General features: G+C 42.0%; 1 protein-coding gene across 1 annotated transcript in view; it reads left to right on the top strand.

Annotated features, from left to right (window-relative positions):
* gig2o (grass carp reovirus (GCRV)-induced gene 2o) overlaps positions 1-20,554 on the top strand; it is a 36,679-nt gene extending 16,125 nt beyond the window's left edge. The window contains exons 5-8 of the mRNA XM_067970716.1: positions 9,646-9,784; positions 11,874-12,394; positions 16,931-17,099; positions 19,364-20,554. Coding sequence (XP_067826817.1) covers positions 9,646-9,784; positions 11,874-12,394; positions 16,931-17,099; positions 19,364-19,889 — 1,355 coding nt within the window. The 3' untranslated portion in view covers positions 19,890-20,554. The remainder of the gene's footprint in view (positions 1-9,645; positions 9,785-11,873; positions 12,395-16,930; positions 17,100-19,363) is intronic.
* Positions 20,555-20,857: the final 303 nt, after the last annotated feature.

Raw genomic sequence — 20,857 nt, 5'->3', positions numbered from 1 at the left:
TGAAAGTATTTGGTAAGCAGCTTTCCATGTAGAGTCCTTTGCGACTGCCAAATGCTGAAAAATGTCCTCACTGTTGTAAGGAAATATAAGTTTAGAAGATATTTAGGGGAACCAGGCTCGAAAGGGTTAAATAGTCAACGCTTTAGCTGAAATTGCTGTGTCACCAAATAGACTGCTTTTGAATTAACTTACCGCAGCTACAGGATGCCTAACAGCCATGAATCATGCTGTTATTGCAAACTAAGGGAGGCACCATAAAGGTATCTTCACTCCTTCAGATTTACTGGAATGTTGAAGTTAGCTAGAACTCCCGTTATCTCCAAGGGTGACTCATCAACTGCAGGGACTAAGAAACATTGAGCTAAAGATAAGGAGAGATAAGGGAGGGGGGGCCACAAGGCACTGTCTCATCCTTTTGATTAAGTTCTTCCATGGCTTCGCCCCTCCCTATCTCTATAATCTCCTTCAGCCCTACAATCCTTCAACTCTCTGTTGCTCCAACTCTGGCCTTTTGTGCATTGCACCCTCACTTTAACACACACACCATTGATGGTTTGTGGGTTTCATGCTCTGGAATTCCCTCCTTAAACCCTTCTGCCTCTGCAACCCTTCTCCTCCTTTAAGACCTTCCTTAAAGTCCACCTCTTTCACCAAACTTTTGGTCACCCCTCCTAACATCTTGTTCAATGGCTCCATGTCCGTTTTTGTCTGTTTACGCCTCAGGATGGAATGGAGATGGGAAGAAGCAAGATTCAGGGAAATGGATGGTGCCTTTGGTTTCATATATAGCCCACATTGATTGGCTAAGAGTCTCCTTTGTCACCTGGGTGTAAGGTTTCTATGTGAAATGGGTTTACACAGTCAATCCCGTTCCCAATGGGTGTAAATCAATCCCAGGCAGAGAGGCCGCAGGATGGCTACTTTGCGAAATGGGAAAATACTCCCAGTGGTACAGTAGCGGGTTGCTCTTCTGAGGTTGGGTGTGTAGCACATTGTTAGGACAATGCAGAGGGAGTTTTGCTCTGCACCAAACCATGCTGTGTCTGACCTTAGAGTGTTTGATGTTGCCACAAGGTTCCTGTAATGGAAAGCGTACCATTCCTTAGCACTTACACCCCTCACCTCGATGAGCACAAAACTTGCAATAAATAACAAAATTCATTGCTAACCTTGGGCTACAATCCAAAGAATTCATCTTCAATACTTCACACACCCCGTGGCGATTACCTCAGTCCCTTGTGCAAAACGTACATAAGTATAATGTCGAGTGAGTGTGGAGTAACATACAATATTGTGTTTTCACCCAACTTAAACCATCTTTATTTGTTGTATGTCACAATTTTACTAGAGTACCTAGATATAAGAACAAGAGAAGCCATTTGGCCCATCGAGCCGGCTCCGCCATTTGCTTAGTCATGGCAGCTCTCTTTTTAATCCCAAGTCCCCTCCCTTTCTTTATATCCCTTCATATCCTTACTTCCCATCTCTATTTTAAACATTGATCCTTTCTGTGTGGCCTTCAATGCTGGTGTATTCCTCTCTCTCCCAACACTTTGTGTAAAAATTTTCCTGGATTCAATCTTAACTGGCTTAGGTTAGATTTTAAGATTCTTTTGCTGTTTCCTTGATTTCCCTACAAGACGAAAGTGCTGTTCTCTATTCATCTCAGATCTAGATGATTGTAAATTGCACAGCTTACTTTACATTTAGAAGGCATGATGTATTAAACAGTAACACTTCCGCAAGGCTGTAAGGGTTGTAAAGCCAGGTTTTGTCCACTTGTAGATGAAGAAACTACATTTGATGTAGCAGGCAAGGAAATATATAGCAAAGTTTGTGTGTTTTCTAAAGGAGGAGAAATTTGCTAGATTTAATATAAGTAAAAAAAAAATGATAATGGAGAAAATAATGAGTCAGATCTGCCATGATCTAATTGTAAACAATTTTACAACACCAAGTTATAGTCCAACGATTTTATTTTTAATCCCACAAGCTTTCGGGGGCTTTCCCCTTCCTCAGGGTGTGTGACCGCCTGAGGAAGGGGAAAGCCCCCGAAAGCTTGTGGGATTAAAAATAAAATCGTTGGACTATAACTTGGTGTTGTAAAATTGTTTACAATTGTTAACCCCAGTCCATCACCGGCATCTCCACATCATGATCTAATTGAATGGCGGAACAGGCTCGAGGGGCTGAATGGCCTACTCGCTTTCCTATGTTCCTAAAGCGTCATCTGAAAATATCACACCATTATCAATCAGAGTTGCAGAATTACTGGGAAACAATTATTCAATGGAATAAAAATCTTCCTGCTTCTGTAGGGTCTCCAATATCTTTCACAGCGGAAAGCAGGACTTGAATATATACAGTTTCTTTTATGATCTCAGGATGTCCCAAAGCACTTCACAACCAATTAAGTACTTTTGAAGTGTAGCCACTGTTGTAATGTAGGAAACGCGCCAGCCAATTTGTGCAGAGCAAGATCCCACTAACAGCAATGAAATAAATGGCCAAATCATCTGGTTTAGGTGGAGTTCATAAGATAATTACGAATGAGGAAGGCCATTTGGTCCAACGTGGTTTATCCATTCAGAAGGACCCTAAAGATCCCCCACTGCAGCACCCAATTGTTTCTTAAATGATTCCAGGCTTTTCACCTTCACTGATGTCCACTCCATATATTGATCACTCTTTAGCTGAATTCTCCTCCCGTTGGCTGGTTATCGGTCAGGCAGGACCTCTGACCCCCCCCATCTGACTCTGTGGCTAACCCACTGCACTGTCTTCTCCGAGCCCTCATTAGTCACTCAGGGAGTAGTAATACTTGTCCTCATTGGATTACTGCCACTGGGAGGGAGGGAGGGAGGGGCTTGGAGTGCAGGTGCAGACTTTAAAAGACTGTAGCTAATTCAGCAGCAGGAAGGACAACTACTAGAATTTCTGAAGGAGCAGCAGCCTCAGGGCGGGCATCAGCAGCAGGAAGGAGAAACAACCGTTCTTGACTGAGTCTAATGACCCAGATCTCAGAGGCCCAGTCTTCAAAAGAGTTATGATTAGGGAGCATTGATCTTGTGCACTGGCATTGGAGATGGTTTCCATACATATGGGTGAGATGACGGAGAAGTAGGAGGAGTCCACTACATGCAACTGCGACACATTTCAGGAGGTTTCTCATGACATGCAGAACACCTCGGAGAGAGTTGACAGTCCAGGAGAATTCTGGGAGGAAGTTTTAAGGGTACTGGTGGTTTCCGAAATGGCAGCAACTACTGCTTCAACAAATGCCTGAATGCTTTACTTTCACATGGTTTCCAAGACCTGGTTGGGACTATTCCATGTGTAATAACACTGACCAGCAATGTTATTTCTCAACTTGTGCAGATTATTTGCGTTCGCGACTTTGTTAAGATTTCATCTTAATCGTCCGAACCCAGACCAGATATTTTCAGCAATAATTAAATTTAGGTAACTCAGGAACGGAGGGAGACAGAGGTTTTAATACTGCATTAATCTCTTGGTTTATTGAGCTTCAAACATTACTGTGTTAATGTACATGACCTTTATACAATCAGTCTCTGGGAGAACTTGAGTCCTCTTCCCAAATAGTCCGCTGTTGTTCCCCATTCTCGGTGTTCCTGGCTTGTTGCTGACTTCTCTTGTCTGAGGACAACAATTTCACCTATTCTCCTCAGACTTTAATAACCCACTTGGACAGTTTTCTTCCTTATCTTATGCTTTAAACCAACCTCAAGGTCCTTTTGCTTATTACCAGTTTTCCTCCTTAGAGCATATATTTACAATCTCATTATCACAGTTCCAACATGGGACTCTGTTTAACCCAGACATTGGGGAGTGTTCCATCTCGCCTCCTTACTGATCCTCCTCAGGGTTCCTCCAACTGAACGTATGGCTTTGTCAGTGATAATCAGGTTCCTTTCTCAAGGTTGTTTCTACAAACTCATTAAGATTGCTAGTGGATTTTCATCCGACAGTACAAAGATACTATTCATATATATCGTGGCATAGAAGAAAGGCATCCCATTACAAATGACCGAACACAGAATTCAAGCTCTCGTTCTGGCAGTTCACGACTAGCTTTAAGTAATACAATTATTTTAAGTGAATACAATTACGTTAAATGATAATGGCCCTGGAAATAATGGATGCATTGGTGATCATCTTCCAAAATCCTATAGACTCTGGAACAGTTCCTACAGATTGGAGGGTGGCAAATGTAACCCCACTATTTAAAAATGGAGGGAAGAGAAAAAACAGGGAATTACAGACCAGTTAGCCTAACATCGGTAGTGGGGAAAATGCTCGAGTCTATTATAAAGGATGTGATAACAGAACACTTGGAAGGCATTAACGGGATTGGACAAAGTCAGCATGGATTTATGAAAGGGAAATCATGCTTAACAAATCTACTGGAGTTTTTTGAGGATGTAACTCGTAGAATAGGTAGGGGAGAACCAGTGGATGTGGTGTATTTGGATTTTCAGAAGGCTTTTGATAAGGTCCCACACAAGAGGTTAGTGTGCAAAATTAAAGCACATGGGATTGGGGGGAATATACTGGCATGGATTGAGAATTGGTTGACAGACAGGAAACAGAGAGTAGGAATAAACAGGTCTTTTTCCGGGTGGCAGGCAGTGACTAGTGGGGTACCACAGGGATCAGTGCTTGGGACCCAGCTGTTCACAATATATATCAATGATTTGGATGAGGGAACTAAATGTAACATTTCCAAGTTTGCAGACGACACAAAGCTGGGGTGGAATGTGAGCTGTGAGGAGGATGCAAAGAGGCTCCTATGTGATTTAGACAAGTTGGGTGAGTGGGCAAGAACATGGCAGATGCAGTATAACGTGGATAAATGTGAGGTTATCCACTTTGGTTGTAAAAACAGAAAGGCTGATTATTATCTGAATGGTAATAGATTGGGAAAAGGGGAGGTGCAACGAGACCTGGGTGTCCTTGTACACCAGTCGCTGAAAGCGAGCATTCAGGTGCAGCAAGCAGTTAGGAAGGCAAATGGTATGTTGGCCTTCATTGCAAGAGGATTTGAGTACAGGAACAGGGCTGTCTTACTGCAGTTATACAGGGCCTTGGTGAGACCACATCTGGAGTATTGTGTGCAGTTTTGGTCTCCTTATCTGAGGAAGGATGTCCTTGCCATGGAGGGAGTGCAACGAAGGTTTACCAGACTGATTCCTGGGATGGCAGGACTGACGTATGAGGAGAGATTGGGTCGACTAGGCCTCTATTCACTAGAGTTTAGAAGAATGAGAGGTGATCTCATGGAAACATATAAAATTCTAACAGGACTAGACAGACTAGATGCAGGGAGGATGTTCCCAATGGCTGGGGAGTCCAGAACCAGGGGTCACAGTCTCAGGATACGGGGTATGCCATTTAGAACCGAGATGAGGAGAAATTTCTTCACTCAGAGGGCGGTGAACCTGTGGAATTCTCTACCACAGAAGGCAGTGGAGGCCAAGTCATTAGATGTATTCAAGAAGGAGATAGATATATTTCTTAATGCTAAAGGGATCAAGGGATATGGAGAAAAAGCAGGAACAGGGTACTGAGTTAGACAATCAGCCATGATCATTTTGAATGGCGGAGCAGACCCAAAGGGCCAAATGGCCTACTCTTGCTCCTATTTTCTATGTTTCTATGATAGAAAGTACAATGCAAAATACAATTATATGTCACGACGTAACGGAAACTGACTATGAAACTTGTCACACCACAACCACATTTTTTTGCAAGCACATATATTTTTTAATTGGCATGGGTATTTAACCCTTTCCATGCAGTTCAATTTTACAAAAGCTTAATTTTAGTTAACATGGGACAATGAGTCATAATTTCATTGTATATAATAATATGCAATGGAGTATAAAGGGGGTTTAGTGCTGTTTCTAGAGCAAGTTTTAACTGGCGTAGTTGAGGTGGTAGCCATTAACGCCCTGTTTTACTCTGTTTTGCACCTCAAAACTACCTGAAATTGGGCAGTAAATCAAAGTAAAATCTAGTTTGAATCTATGTCCCCTTGTCCTACTCTTACAATTTAGTTTGAAGTAACTTTCAAGGTTCACCTATCTTTGTTTACTAGCTTGAATAAGGTCACCTCTCAGGCGCCTCCTTTCATTGCTGAAAAGCCTAGGTTTTTCCAGTCTTTCTTCATAACTGATGCTTCTAATGCTAACAAAATGCCTCTTGACTGTTCTCTGCCCCACCCATGCACTATGAGACCATAATGTCGGCTGACAAACCAGTGCAACTGCTGAGGGAGTGCTGCATTGTCTTTTGGATGAGACGCAAAAAGAATGACCAGTCACAAAGGATGAGATGTAACAGGGAAGTGAACGAGAAACAGCGAATGATTGGAGATGGAGGGAGAACGCTCTGGCATTGCTACATCAATGAAACTGGAAAGTAAGCCATTTGGTGCAGGAATTTAACAGCTGTTATACAGTAAAGGTTTCAACACTGCAAAAATAAAAGAGTAAAATATTCATACTATATTTTGTAGAGAAAATAAAGTCAAAATGCAATTAAAGACATCACATAAGACTTTTATTCTATAATGTGAGTGCTTGACTGTACTTGTTAACTTAAGTTTTTTTTTGAATGTGAAATATCTGGTCTTTATTGTACATGCTTTTAATAGAAGAAATTGCGCAACTAACCTATTAGTGGCTAAAAAACATCTGCAGTTCCTTCCTGCACTGAGTGGGGCTCTTTTCTCCGAAATAGCAAAGTTTCACTTTCCATTCAGCAAATCTGCATCACTGTATCGGTCCAGAGATAATGATAGTTTCATGTCAGTTTATGTGATTTAATTTGAATTTAAGTCAATTGAAAACAGAAAACACCTGCCATTGAAAACACTTATCATTACATGCTGATTTTTTTGCTTGTTGTCCTATCCTGAAGGTACTGACTTATGGCGATGGTATCCCTCAGATACTTGGCCCAAATGGCAAGCCTTCATTTGCAAGCCTGTACAAGTGCTAGCTGACAGTAGCACAGGAAGTAGCACAACCCCTGAGCCCAGCCCTAGCCACACACTCAACATAGTGAACTAGTTGAGTCTTTATGGCAATTCAGTGAGCTTTTATGATTGCTTTCCCACAAAGTACCAGATTTATTGAATTCAATTCCATAACTTATCATGGTTGGATTTGAACTCACAAACTCTGTGGTTATTAGTCCACTGCCATAACCATTAGGCTACCAAACCCTGAAAGACACGGATCTTACGTATCTGGGTGTCTGGGTAGCTAATTCAGGAGAGCAGATCAAATAGGTTGGGTAGAGTCCACAATCGAGCAGACAGTACACAGTCTGTCGTGGACGCAGGTTTGAGGCTGAAGTGGCTTTTCTTGTTCTGTACTTTGGTATGTTCCAATGCTCCTGAAAACTTGCAACAATAGCTTTGAATGTTGAGGAAGGCCCTTGAATGAGCGAATGTGGCTCATATACACATATTACACAGAAACTAAATGTACCACACGTGGTGACAGTGGCTCCATGACATATTTGTACTTTATGGACATAGACACCTGATGGCACAGTGAGAAAAAGGATCTGTTTCACGGTCATGTCCCACAGCTACTCTTCAACTGATGCACCAGTTTAGTTCCTACTTAAAATAAAAACTCAATCTAACTATAATAAATATAATGGTAATTTTTTATCACCTAATGTGTGGCAAAAACACAATAAATAGTGAGGAGCCATAGAATGTGACACATACCCGACTTGGCATAGAGCTGCCCCACCCTTCCACATACCCACTAAGCCTTGGCACATTGGTAGCATGCTTGACTCTGAGTCATGAAGGTTGTGGGTTCAAGCCCAACTCTAGAGAATTGAGCACATAAGCTCAGCTGACACTCCAGTGCAGTGCTGAGGGAGTGCTGCCTTTTGGATGAGAAAGTAACATAGGAACAGGAAGAGGCCATTCAGCCCCTTGAGCCTGTTCCGATATTCAATGAGATCATGGCTGATTGTACCTTAACTCCATTTACCCGCCTTTGTTTCATATCCCTTGGTACCCTTACCTAATAAAATTCTGTCCATCTCAGTCTTGAAATTTTCATTTGACCTCCAGCACCCACAGCCTTTTGAGGGAGAGTTCCAGATTTCCACTACTCTTTATGTGAGAAAGTGCTTCCTGATTTCACTCCTAAATTGCCTAGCTCTAATGTTGAGATTATGCCCTCTTGTTCTGGATTCCCCACCAGAGGAAATATTTTCTCTGTGTCTACCCTATCAAATCCCTTTATCATTATAAAAATCTCGATTAGATTACCCTTCAACCATCTAAACTCAAAGGGAATATCGGACAGGTTTATGCAACACGTCCTCATAATTTAATCCTTTAAGCCCAGGTATCATTCTGGTGAATCAACACTGTACCCGTCGAAGGCCATTATATCTTTCCTGAGGTTTGGTGCCCAAAACTGGATGCAGTACTCCAGATGGGGTCAGACCAAAGCTCTATACAAATGAAGTATCACTTCCTCACTTTTGAATGCCAATCCTCTTGAGATAAATATTCTATTAGCCTAAATCCCATCTGACATTGCCCTCTCAGGTGGATGTAAAAAGATCCCATGACACTATTTGAAGAAGAGCAGGGGAGTTTTCCTGCTGTTCCGGCCAACATTTATCCCTCAACCAATACCAAAAACAGATGGGGGGTGAAATTGGTCTTGGGCGGAAGAGCAAAAAGAGCGATTGCGAATCGTCAGCCGGTTTTACAGTCCGCACGATTCTCCTTTCTATTGACTTCAATGGCAAAGAAAATCAGACAGAGTGTAAAACTGGCTGCCGATTCGCCAAGGCCCATTTTAGCACTACCGTCCAAGGCCAATTACACCCCTACGATCTGGTCCTTTATTTCCACAGCTGTTTGTGGGATCTTGCTGTGCATCAATTGTCGGCCGCGATTCCCTACATTACTAAAAGTGACTACACTTCAAAAAGTACTTCATCGGCTGCAAATTGCTCTGGAACATCCTGCGGTGGTGAAGGTGCTGTATAAATGCAAGTCTTTCTTTTCTTTTCACAGCTCCACTCATGGGTTACAAATCGTGCCACCTCTCCTCATCACATTTGGATAAACCATGGCTAAAAGGTCAGGGTCAATTATCGCCATCATTTGTTGTTTAATCCCAATCTCTGATTGTTTAAGGATTGCAATGAAATTGATCAAATTCAACAAAAATTAATAGAAATGAAAGGAAGAAACACAAATGCTGAAAATCTGAAAGAGAGAGAATGCTGGAAGTGCACGGCAGGTCCAGCCTATCTGAAGGATTCTTAGGGGGGAAACCATAAAAGATTTAAACTGTTAAGAAGTGCGAAGGATGTTGGGCTTGTTTTCAAATACCTCGATTAGATCACTTCTCAACCGTTAAAACTCAGTGATATGTCATAGATATTGAGCTCTCTTTTGGAAGAATTGAAACTGAAACCTTGAAAACTTCAAAATAAAGTCCAGATTTGGGTTCATCCCACTGCAGAGTTACTTCACGAGTGGAGAGGTGAGTGACAAAAAACTTCCTACAGTTCGTTTAAGTGTGTAAAACAAATAACAAGGGATAAAAGAACAAGGGGGGAGATGAGGAGAAATTATTTTTATGCAGCGAGTTACTACGATCTGGAATGCACTTCCTGAAGGGATGGTGGAAGCAGATTCATTAGTAAGTTTTAAAATTGGACGTACGTTTGAAAAGGAAAAAAGTGGAGGGCTGTGGGGAAAGAGCAGGTGAGTGGGACTGATTGGAGAGTTCTTTCACAGGCACAGGCACGAATAGGCTCCTTCTGTGCTGTAAATTCTAAGATTATATGATATTGTTATTCTATAATGTGATGGACCTCATGTGGGATATTGTGTGGAATTTTGTTCACTTCAAAGTGATGATATTGAAAGAGCACAGAGGTGAACAACAGAAATAACCCTGTCTCTCTGGGATTTAAACTGTTAAGAAATGTTAAGGATTTTGAGCATGTTTTCTTGGGAGAATAGACTTTGTATTGAGAGAAATTAAGTCTAGAAGTTTAGGAAACGGATTGACAAAGTTTATGTGGGTAAATTGTTGCCTATGGTGAAGGATCAAATTCACAAATTTAAAATAAGAAAGATCGGAGTAGGAAATGAAATCGGTGCCACTTTTTCAGGCAGAGGGTGGTTGGAGTTGTGAGATCGGTTACCGGGGAAGGCACTGGAAGCAGCAGCGAGAAGGCATTGAAGGATATGGTTAGAAGGTTGATTGGTGGGTTTAATTGCTGAAAGAAACATTTATTTATCAGAGCAAATGGTCCTGTCCTCTTTCTAAATCTCATTTGTTCAACTGTTACCTGCTACTACAGACCAGCAGCATTGAATTCAGATTTCCTTTGGAAAAGTTCTTAGATTTACATTGTGACTTGTGCATTTTGAAGTTATGTCATGTTATGGTATCTGCTATTAAAGTCTACTTGATATATTATCTTATCTTTCCTAATTTCAGCTACACAATAGATATGTGCATAAAACGGGTTGTGCTCTGAGTGAAGCATCTCACAAACTTGGTGCAATCATTACTAAGTGCAGGTAGTGTGAGGCGAGCTAGGCGTCAACCATGGTGGAGCTGGAAATCAGAGTGACTCACGGCTTATAAATAACGTCAGTTTACTAATCTCTTCATCTCTGACATTATGATTCTCGAGGGAATAGGGATTGAATGCTTTGCATTACTAACCATATAAGGCCCATCTGCCTCTGGCAAATATCAACCTTTTCCGAACCTGCTCCATGGAAACTATTTCTCAGGATCCTTTGCAACTTCCATTGATACTGCAGATCAGTACAACTTGTTGGTGAAACCACATTTAGAATGTTGTATGAAATTTGAGGCATTTTACCTTGAAATGAACATTGGATATTGGTGTAAAGAGGGTCAAGAATGAACCGTAGGGCCATAAGGAGGTGAAATTCAACCTTTTAGCAAAAGATGAGAAAAGGCCTGTTATTCATCTGTGATTAGTGACTTGCTAAACAGAATGGACAAGTTTCAAACCTGTGATTTCATTGCGAAAAAAAGGAAGCAATTCTCCTATTCATTGTAGCAGGAGGAATTTCACCTCCAATGTTACAAAAGCAGATCAGAGACTCAAACTTATTCTCTACAGAGAAAAGGAGCATGCGATCGCTAGCCACAAGATGCCCATAACTCACCGATTTTTTTTAAAACTACACCACAAAGTATAATTTCAAACACTTATTTAAATGACGAGCTATGTTGTGCTGGTGATGGTCAAGGCAGTATAACGATGCCTTGACTGTCCGCTCAATACTTGCAACCACCATTAAATTTTCTCCCTCTCCATTCTGCCCACTTCTGCGGGTGCTGTCAGCCTTCAGCTTCCTCAGCCCAGTGGCCATTCTTTATGTCCGAGCCTTGACAGTGAGCGTCGGGCATGATATTCCGCTGCTGAGGCATCACAGTCTATCCATATCCTGCCCTCATCCGACATCCACAGGAGGAAATGCTTTTCGTCAGGTGTAAACAAACAATGATCAAAGGCAGAATCCTCGGCAGATTTTTGTCTTATCTAGCCCAGGTGAGCTAAGAACATGTGTAGCACCCCAACAGTGGAGGTCAGCTAGTTAACACAGCACAGTTTTGGAATTGAACCTATGATCATTTCTGCTCTTTGTAAATCCAGGCAGTAAATTTACACAATAAACCATTAGAGGAGTTCACAAGTGAGCAATAACAGCAAGAGGGAAATCTAATCTGATATTACTACAGGACTCAGTACAGAATGAAGATGTCTTCTTCTACATTTATTTTTCATTTCTTTTGTTAAAGAGCAAGTTTACAAATTCACCTGATCAGCATGGCATGCAGCTACGGAAATATGTGGGCTGAAGAGGATGGACCTGATTTTATTGAAGCCTGTCTTCAAAGTTATAAGGCACCAAAGGATGGCAAGATCTATGTGATGTACCATGGAACTGATATCCGAAATGTACAATCCATTTGCAATCCAAAAATTGGTTTCCAACGATCCACGAAAGGAATGCTGGGTCCTGGTGTCTATGTCAGTAGGGACATCCAGAAAGCCAGCAGATATCCATTGGACCTGCCTGAAAGCCAGAAGGCTGTGCTTAAATTAAGAGTCAATGTGGGAAAGGTCATAAAGATAGATCGCCAAGGGCACCCACTCCAGAAGTCATGGCAGCGGCATGGCTATGACACTGCCTGGTGTCCTCCAAACTGTGGGATGGTACCAAGTGGTCTGGAGGAGGATTGTGTCTGGGATCCCAATAGAATAAAAGTTGTTAAAGTCATTCACTCACCACCTTGTCCAGGACCCAGGACCTTTCATGGTTGGTCTTGACTTAAATAATGATCTCAACTGGGGCCATGGTGGGTGGGTGGGGGGGGGGGGGGGGGGAGGGTGCTCTACAAATAATACTCTCCCTCGGGTTAGGGAGGGAAGGAAATCAGCCAGCTTCCCACTTCTGAATGTGAGCTTGTGTGGATGTCAGGGGACAACAGGATTGGGCTCAAATGTGATGGTCCGTATTCACATAGCCTGCCAACACTTATTGGAGTATATTTTTGGAGACTCTGCTCCTGGCATGGAGTCTCGTGCACCAGGGGCACGAATCAGGGAATTGGGCCGAAGGCCAGAAAACTCAATTCTCAGCGGCACCCAGTTCCTGGAGTGGAGTCTCTGAAAACACATCCAATTATCTGGATTCACACATGAAAAGTGTCTATTTTGACAAAGCACTGGAGGCGTGTCAACAACTATGAAACATGTTCTCAGGAAGAGTCACTGCCTTCAGGAGGGAGCAGAACAATTTGGGGGAAAAAAATTGTAAATGTCACGAAATGAAAATGAGAGCTACAGGGTTCAATGTTATGTTTTTTGAATTACAATCTGTCAAAACAATCACTTTGTAACATTCTGTAACAAGTTTCTGATGATTTGAAAAACCATTGATCGCTGTACTTAGTGATTTGATTCGAACTGAATAAAATCATTGGCTGTCTTGCAGTTTTTTTCTGTTGTATTCCAATATTTATGGGATGAGATGGGTATTGGAAAGTTAATGCTTGTCCAACAATTTTCACAAAACCATTCTGTTAAACGTAAAGTCAGGGGTGGGGTGATTTTAACTCCCTCTGTCCAGTGGAAACTGTGTGGAACAGGAGTTAATGTCCTAGCAATACCCTTGCTGCTTTGTTTCCACCCCGCAGATATGTTTAAGCTACACTGAGGTGTCAGGCTTAATCAGTCGGAAGTCTCATGACTTTATGCAAATCGGGGTCCTATTCAAAGAACATACTGAGAGGAGCATTGCCATGGATGCTTCACTTAGTGACCGAGCTAGGCTTGGTCGACTGGCTGGGGGTGGTCCAACTTGAGATTTGGCCGACTTGGCAGGAAGGGGAGTGAGCCGGGAACTAGAGGAATGCTGATTGATCCAGTCTGAAGGCCGAGTATGGAACCGTGCAGACTTGCAGGCTGAAGACGGTTGCCAGAGGATCCTGGGATCGAAATGGAGGGTGTCCTCCTGTCACTAACAGGGTCAGGATCTCGAGATCCTGTATCTCAAGTACTTCCCTACTGATCGCTATCTCTGGTGAACCAGACTGCGGTTTACTAGCCAGAGAGAGGGGATTCATGCCTTAGGCTCAAGTACAGTTTGCCACGCCAATAAATAGATTTGTTTAAAGAATTGATTATTCACTTAGCATCATATTTCCTCATATGGACGAATCTCACTTCAGGTGTCTTAGTTCAGCATAGACAGGCAGAGTCAAAGAACATATTTGTTTTTGTCAAACATTTTTTCCTGCTTCAGTAGAAGTAGCCATTTCTAAATCTGTCACTGTAGCTTTGGTCAGCTTCAAGAGGAAATGAGCAGAGACCATGTTTTAGATACATCATGAATAGATCAATTAACCTATTGATCACTCTCTCAGAACCACTCACATTCTCATCTGAACAAAAGAAATACAATACAGAAGGTTTAGCTTGGAGATCACTGAAAGGCTCGTTTGGTAAAGTCATTGTTTAACTCGACTGTACAGGAAGATCCCAGAATCCATTACACACAAACACACACACACATATACATACACACACACACTCACACACTTTCCAGTTAGTGATCAGGATTGAGAATCCGAGCAGATTTTGCCCCTTCCTAGCCCTGGCACATTGAGGCTCTTTGTTGCATCCCTACCACAAAACCCCATTGATTGACCTGTGCGCACTTTCAGCATTTTCTGGTTTTGTTTTAATATCAAAAATATAAAAGTTACATTTTTTTTGACGTAATTGTTTCAAATTTGGACAACCATTGATGCAGTGAATAGACTCATTAAAAAATGTTCTTGGGATATGGGTAACACTAGAAAAGCAGCATTTATTGCCTATCTCTAGTTGTCCCGAGGGCATTAATAGTCAACTAGATAGTGTGGGACTAGAGTGACATGTGGGCAAGACCTGGCAGGGATAGCAGGTTCCATTCCCTGAGGGGCATCAGTGAACTAGTTGGGTTTTTATGGCAATCCGGTAAGCTTTTATGATTACTTTCTGTTGCTAGCCCACAAAGAACCAGATTTATTGAATTCAATTCCATAACTTACCAAGCATTGGCATTTGAACTCATAAGCTCTCGGTTATTAGTCTAGTCACCATAACCACCAGGCTACCAAACCCTGAAAGGCATGGATCTTACATACCTGGGTAACTAATTCAGGAGAGCAGATCAAATAGGTTGGGTAGAGTCCACAACTGAGCAGACAGTACACAGTCTGTCGTGGACGCAGGTTTGAGGCTGAAGTGGCTTTTCTTGTTCTGTACTTTAGTATGTTCCTATGCTCCTGAAGATTTGCAACAATAGCTTTGAATGTTGAGGAAGGCCCTTGAATGAGTGAATGTGGGTCATATACACATATTACACATATACAGGTACTAAATATACCACACGTGGTGACATGACATATTTGTACTTCATGGACATAGACACCCGATGGCACGGTGAGAAAAAGGATCTGTTTCACGATCATGTCCCACAGCTATTCTTCAATTGATGCACCAGTTTAGTTCCTACTTAAAATAAAAACTCAATCTAACTATAATAAATTTAATGGTAATTTTTTATCACCTAATGTGCGGCAAAAACACAATACATAGTGAGGAGCAATAGCATATGACACATACCCCACTTTGCATTGAGCTGTCCCATTCTTCCACATACCCACCAAGCCTTGGCACAGTGGTAGCACTCTGGCCTTTGAGTTAAAAGTTTGTGGGTTCAAGCCCTACCCCAGAGACTTGAACACATAAGCTCAGCTGATACTCCAGTCTAATGCTGAGGGAGTGCTGCCTTTTGGATGAGGTAGGAACAGGAATAGGCCATTCAGCCCCTTGAGCCTGTTCCGCCATTCAATTAGGTCATAGCTGATTTGTACCTCAACTCCGTTTACCCACCAGAAGAAATATTTTCTCTGTATTTACCCTATCAAATCCCATTATCATTTAAAAACCTCGATTAGATTAACCTTCAACCATCTAAACTCACAGGTATATAGGACAGGTTTATGCAACACGTCCTCATAATTTAACCGTCTAAGCCCAAGTATCATTCTAGTGAATCTGCACTGCACCCCTTCCAAGGCCAATATGCCCTTCCTGAGGTGTGATGCCCAGAACTAAATGCAGTATCTCCAGACGGGGTCTGACCAAAGCTCTATACAACTGAAGTATAACTTCCTCACTTTTGAATGCCAATCCTGTTGAGATAAATATTGCATTAGCCTCTTTGATTACATTTTGTACCTGTGCACTAGCTTTTAGTGATTTCTGTACATAGACACCTAAATCCCATCTGACATTGTGCTCTCAGGTGGATGTAAAAAGATCCCATGACACTATTTGAAGAAGAGCAGGGGAGTTTTCCTGCTGTTCCGGCCAACATTTATCCCTCAACCAATACCAAAAACAGATGGGGGGTGAAATTGGTCTTGGGCGGAAGAGCAAAAAGAGCGATTGCGAATCGTCAGCCGGTTTTACAGTCCGCACGATTCTCCTTTCTATTGACTTCAATGGCAAAGAAAATCAGACTGAGTGTAAAACCGGATGCCGATTTGCCAAGGCCCATTTTAGCACTACCGTCCAAAGCCAATTACACCCCTACGATCTGGTCCTTTATTTCCACAGCTGTTTGTGGGATCTTGCTGTGCATCAATTGTCGGCCGCCTTTCCCTACATTACTAAAAGTGACTACACTTCAAAAAGTACTTCATTGGCTGTAAATTGCTCTGGAACATCCTGCGGTGGTGAAGGTGCTGTATAAATGCAAGTCTTTCTTTTCTTTTCACAGCTCCACTCATGGGTTACAAATCGTGCCACCTCTCCTCATCACATTTGGATAAACCATGGCTAAAAGGTCAGGGTCAATTATCGCCATCATTCGTTGTTTAATCCCAATCTCTGATTGTTTAAGGATTGCAATGAAATTGATCAAATTCAACAAAAATTAATAGAAATCAAAGGAAGAAACACAAATGCTGAAAATCTGAAAGAGAGAGAATGCTGGAAGTGCACGGCAGGTCCAGCCTATCTGAAGGATTCTTAGGGGGGAAACCATAAAAGATTTAAACTGTTAAGAAGTGCGAAGGATGTTGGGCTTGTTTTCAAATACCTCGATTAGACCGTTAAAACTCAGTGATATCTCATAGATATTGAGCGCTCTTTTGGAAGAATTGAAACTGAAACCTTGAAAACTTCAAAATAAAGTCCAGATTTGGGTTCATCCCACTGCAGAGTTACTTCCCGAGTGGAGAGGTGAGTGACAAAAAACTTCCTACAGTTCGTTTAAGTGTGTAAAACAAATAACAAGGGATAAAAGAACAAGGGGGGAGATTACGAGAAATTATTTTTATGCAGCGAGTTACTACGATCTGGAATGCACTTCCTGAAGGGATGGTGGAAGCAGATTCATTAGTAAGTTTTAAAATTGGACGTACGTTTGAAAAGGAAAAAAGTGGAGGGCTGTGGGGAAAGAGCAGGTGAGTGGGACTGATTGGAGAGTTCTTTCACAGGCACAGGCACGAATAGGCTCCTTCTGTGCTGTAAATTCTAAGATTATATGATATTGTTATTCTATAATGTGATGGACCTCATGTGGGATATTGTGTGGAATTTTGTTCACTTCAAAGTGATGATATTGAAAGAGCACAGAGGTGAACAACAGAAATAACCCTGTCTCTCTGGGATTTAAACTGTTAAGAAATGTTAAGGATTTTGAGCATGTTTTCTTGGGAGAATAGACTTTGTATTGAGAGAAATTAAGTCTAGAAGTTTAGGAAACGGATTGACAAAGTTTATGTGGGTAAATTGTTGCCTATGGTGAAGGATCAAATTCACAAATTTAAAATAAGAAAGATCGGAGTAGGAAATGAAATCGGTGCCACTTTTTCAGGCAGAGGGTGGTTGGAGTTGTGAGATCGGTTACCGGGGAAGGCACTGGAAGCAGCAGCGAGAAGGCATTGAAGGATATGGTTAGAAGGTTGATTGGTGGGTTTAATTGCTGAAAGAAACATTTATTTATCAGAGCAAATGGTCCTGTCCTCTTTCTAAATCTCATTTGTTCAATTGTTACCTGCTACTACAGACCAGCAGCACTGAATTCAGATTTCCTTTGGAAAAGTTGTTAGATTTACATTGTGACTTGTGCATTTTGAAGTTATGTCATGTTATGGTATCTGCTATTAAACTCCACTTGATATATTATCTTATCTTTCCTAATTTTAGCAACAGAATAAATACAAGTATAAAACGGATTGTGCTCTTGAGTTAAGCATCTCACAAAGTTGGTGCAATCATTACTAAGTGCAGGTAGTGTGAGGCGAGCTAGGCGTCAACCATGATGGAGTTGGGAATCAGAGTGACTCACGGCTTATAAATAACGTCAATTCACTAATCCCATCATCTCTGATATTATGATTCTCAATTTTTAATTCATTCTTTTACCCCACACTGTGTACTGATAATTCGTAAATTCACCTTTGAGGATCGTTTTAAAGCTGTGCACACCCATAGGGACATAGGAAGAGGAGTAGGCCATTCAGCCCCTCGAGCCTGTTCCTCCTTTCAATTAGATCATGGCTGATCTGTATCTTAACTCCATCTACCCGCTTTGGTTCCGTAACCCTGAATACCCTCGCCTAACAAAAATCTATCAACGTCAGTTTTGACATTTTCATTTGACCCCCAGCCTCAACAGCTTTTTGGGGAGAGAGTTCCAGATTTCCACTCCCCTTTTTTCTGAAGAAGTGCTTCCCGACATCACCTGTGAACAGCCTAGCTCTAATTTTAAGGTTCTGCAAACCTTGTTCTGGACTCTCCCGCCAGAGAGAATAGTTTCTCTCTATCTACCCTATCAAGTACTTTAATCATCTTAAACATCTCAATTAGATCACCACTTAATTTTCTATATTCAAGAGAGCACACGCCTAGTCTGTAAATAAATGCAAACATCTTCTCAATTAGTTTAAATAAAGAAATTTCCTGTTGATCCGAGCAACACTTGCTCCCCGGCTCTTGTTGGTCGTTATCACAATGCCTTGACCGTCTTCTCGATACTTGCAACCACCATTAAATTTATTTCCTCTCCATTCTGCCCACTTCTGCAGGTGCTGTCAGCCTTCAACTTCCTCAGCCCAGTCGCCATTCTTTATGTGTGAGCCTCGACAGTGAGCGTGATGTTCCGCTGCTGAGGCATCACAGTCTAGCCATATCCTGCCCTCATCCGACATCCACAGGAGCAAATGCTTTTCGTCAGGTGTAAACAAACAGTGATCAAAAGCAGAAACCTCGGCAGATTTTTGTCTTATCTATCCCAGCTGAGCTAAGAACATTTGTAGCACCCCAACAGTGGAGGTCAGCTAGTTAACACAGCACAGTTTTGGAATTGAACCTATAAACATTTCTGCTTTTTGTAAATCCAGGCAGTGCATTTACAAAATAAACCATTAGCTGATCATTATCACATTGCTGTCTGTGGGACCTTGCTGTGCGCAAATTGGCTGCCGCACTTCCTACATTACAACAGTGACTACACTTCAAAAGTACATCATTGGTTGTAAAGCACTTTGGGACATCCTGAGGTCGTGAAAGGCGCAGTACAAATGTAAGTCTTTCTTTCTTTATTAGAGGAGTTCATGGGTGAGCAATGACAGCAAGAGGGAAATCTAATCTGATATTGCTAAAGGACTCAGCACAGAATGAAAATGTCTTCTTCCACATTTATTTTTCATTTCCTTTGTCAAAGGGCAGGTTTAAAAGTTCACTTGATCATCATGGCATGCAGCTACGAAAATATGTGGGCTGAAGAGGATGCACCTGATTTTACTGAAGCAAGTCTTGAAAGCTATGTTTCACCAAAGGATGGCAAGATCTATGAGATGTACCATGGAACTGATATCCGAAATGTACAATTCATTTTAAAAAATGGCTTCCAACAATCCAACAATGGAACGCTGGGCCCTGGTGTCTATGTCAGTAGGGACTACAGGAACGCCAGAAAATATCCACTACGTCTGCCTGAAAGCCAAAAGGTTGTGCTTAAATTAAGAGTCAATGTGGGAAAGGTCATAAGGATAAATTACCAAGGGCACCCACTCCGGAAGTCATGGCAGTGGCATGGCTATGACACTGCCTGGTGTCCTCCAAACTGTGGGATGGTACCAAGTGGTCTGGAGGAGGATTGTGTCTGGGATCCCAATAGAATAAAAGTTGTTAAAGTCATTCACCCATCACCTTGTCCAGGCCCCAGGACCTTTCATGGTTGGTCTTGACTTAAATAATGATCTCAACTGGGGCCATGGTGGGTGGGGGGGCGGGGGGAGGGTGCTCTACAAATAATACTCTCCCTCGGGTTAGGGAGGGAAGGAAATCAGCCAGCTTCCCACTTCTGAAGGTGAGCTTGTGTGGATGTCAGGGGACAACAGGATTGGGCTCAAATGTGATGGTCCGTACTCACATAGCCTGCCAACACTTATTGGAGTATATTTTTGGAGACTCTGCTCCTGGCATGGAGTCTCGTGCACCAGGGGCACGAATCAGGGAATTGGGCAGAAGGCCAGAAAACTCAATTCTCAGCACCACCCAGTTCCTGGAGTGGAGTCTCTGAAAACACATCCAATTATCTGGATTCACACATGAAAAGTGTCTATTTTGACAAAGCACTGGAGGCGTGCCAACAACTATGAAACATGTTCTCAGGAAGAGTCACTGCCTTCAGGAGGGAGCAGAACAATTTGGGGAGAAAAAAAATAAATGTCACTAAAGACATGGCAGGAAAATCAGAGCTACGAGGTCCAATGTTATCTTTTTGAACTACAGTTTGTCAAAACAATCACTTTGTAACATTCTGTAACAAGTTTCTGATGATTTGAAAAACCATTGATCGCTGTACTTAGTGTTTTGATTCAAACTGAATAAAATCATTGGCTGTCTTGCAGTTTTTTTTCCGTTGTATTCCAATATTTATGGGATGAGATGGGTATTGGAAAGTTAATAAAAACAGAAAATGCTGGAAATACTCAGCAGGCCAGGCATTATGTGTGGAGTGAGAGACAGAGTTACCATTTCATCAGAGGCAGGGACAGAGGGGATGGGGAGGAAAGAATAAAAGGGAAGGTCTGTGATAGGATGGAGGGCAGAAGTGATCAAGTGGCAAAAGGGATGTTAGTGCAAGGCAAAGGGGGTGGTAATGGGACAAGTAAAGAAACAGAAGATGGGTTTAGATGAGGCTATAAATCGC

This window comes from Heptranchias perlo, chromosome 33, assembly GCF_035084215.1.
Source record: "Heptranchias perlo isolate sHepPer1 chromosome 33, sHepPer1.hap1, whole genome shotgun sequence".
NCBI lineage: Eukaryota > Metazoa > Chordata > Chondrichthyes > Hexanchiformes > Hexanchidae > Heptranchias > Heptranchias perlo.
This window is presented reverse-complemented; position numbering and strand designations above follow the sequence as displayed.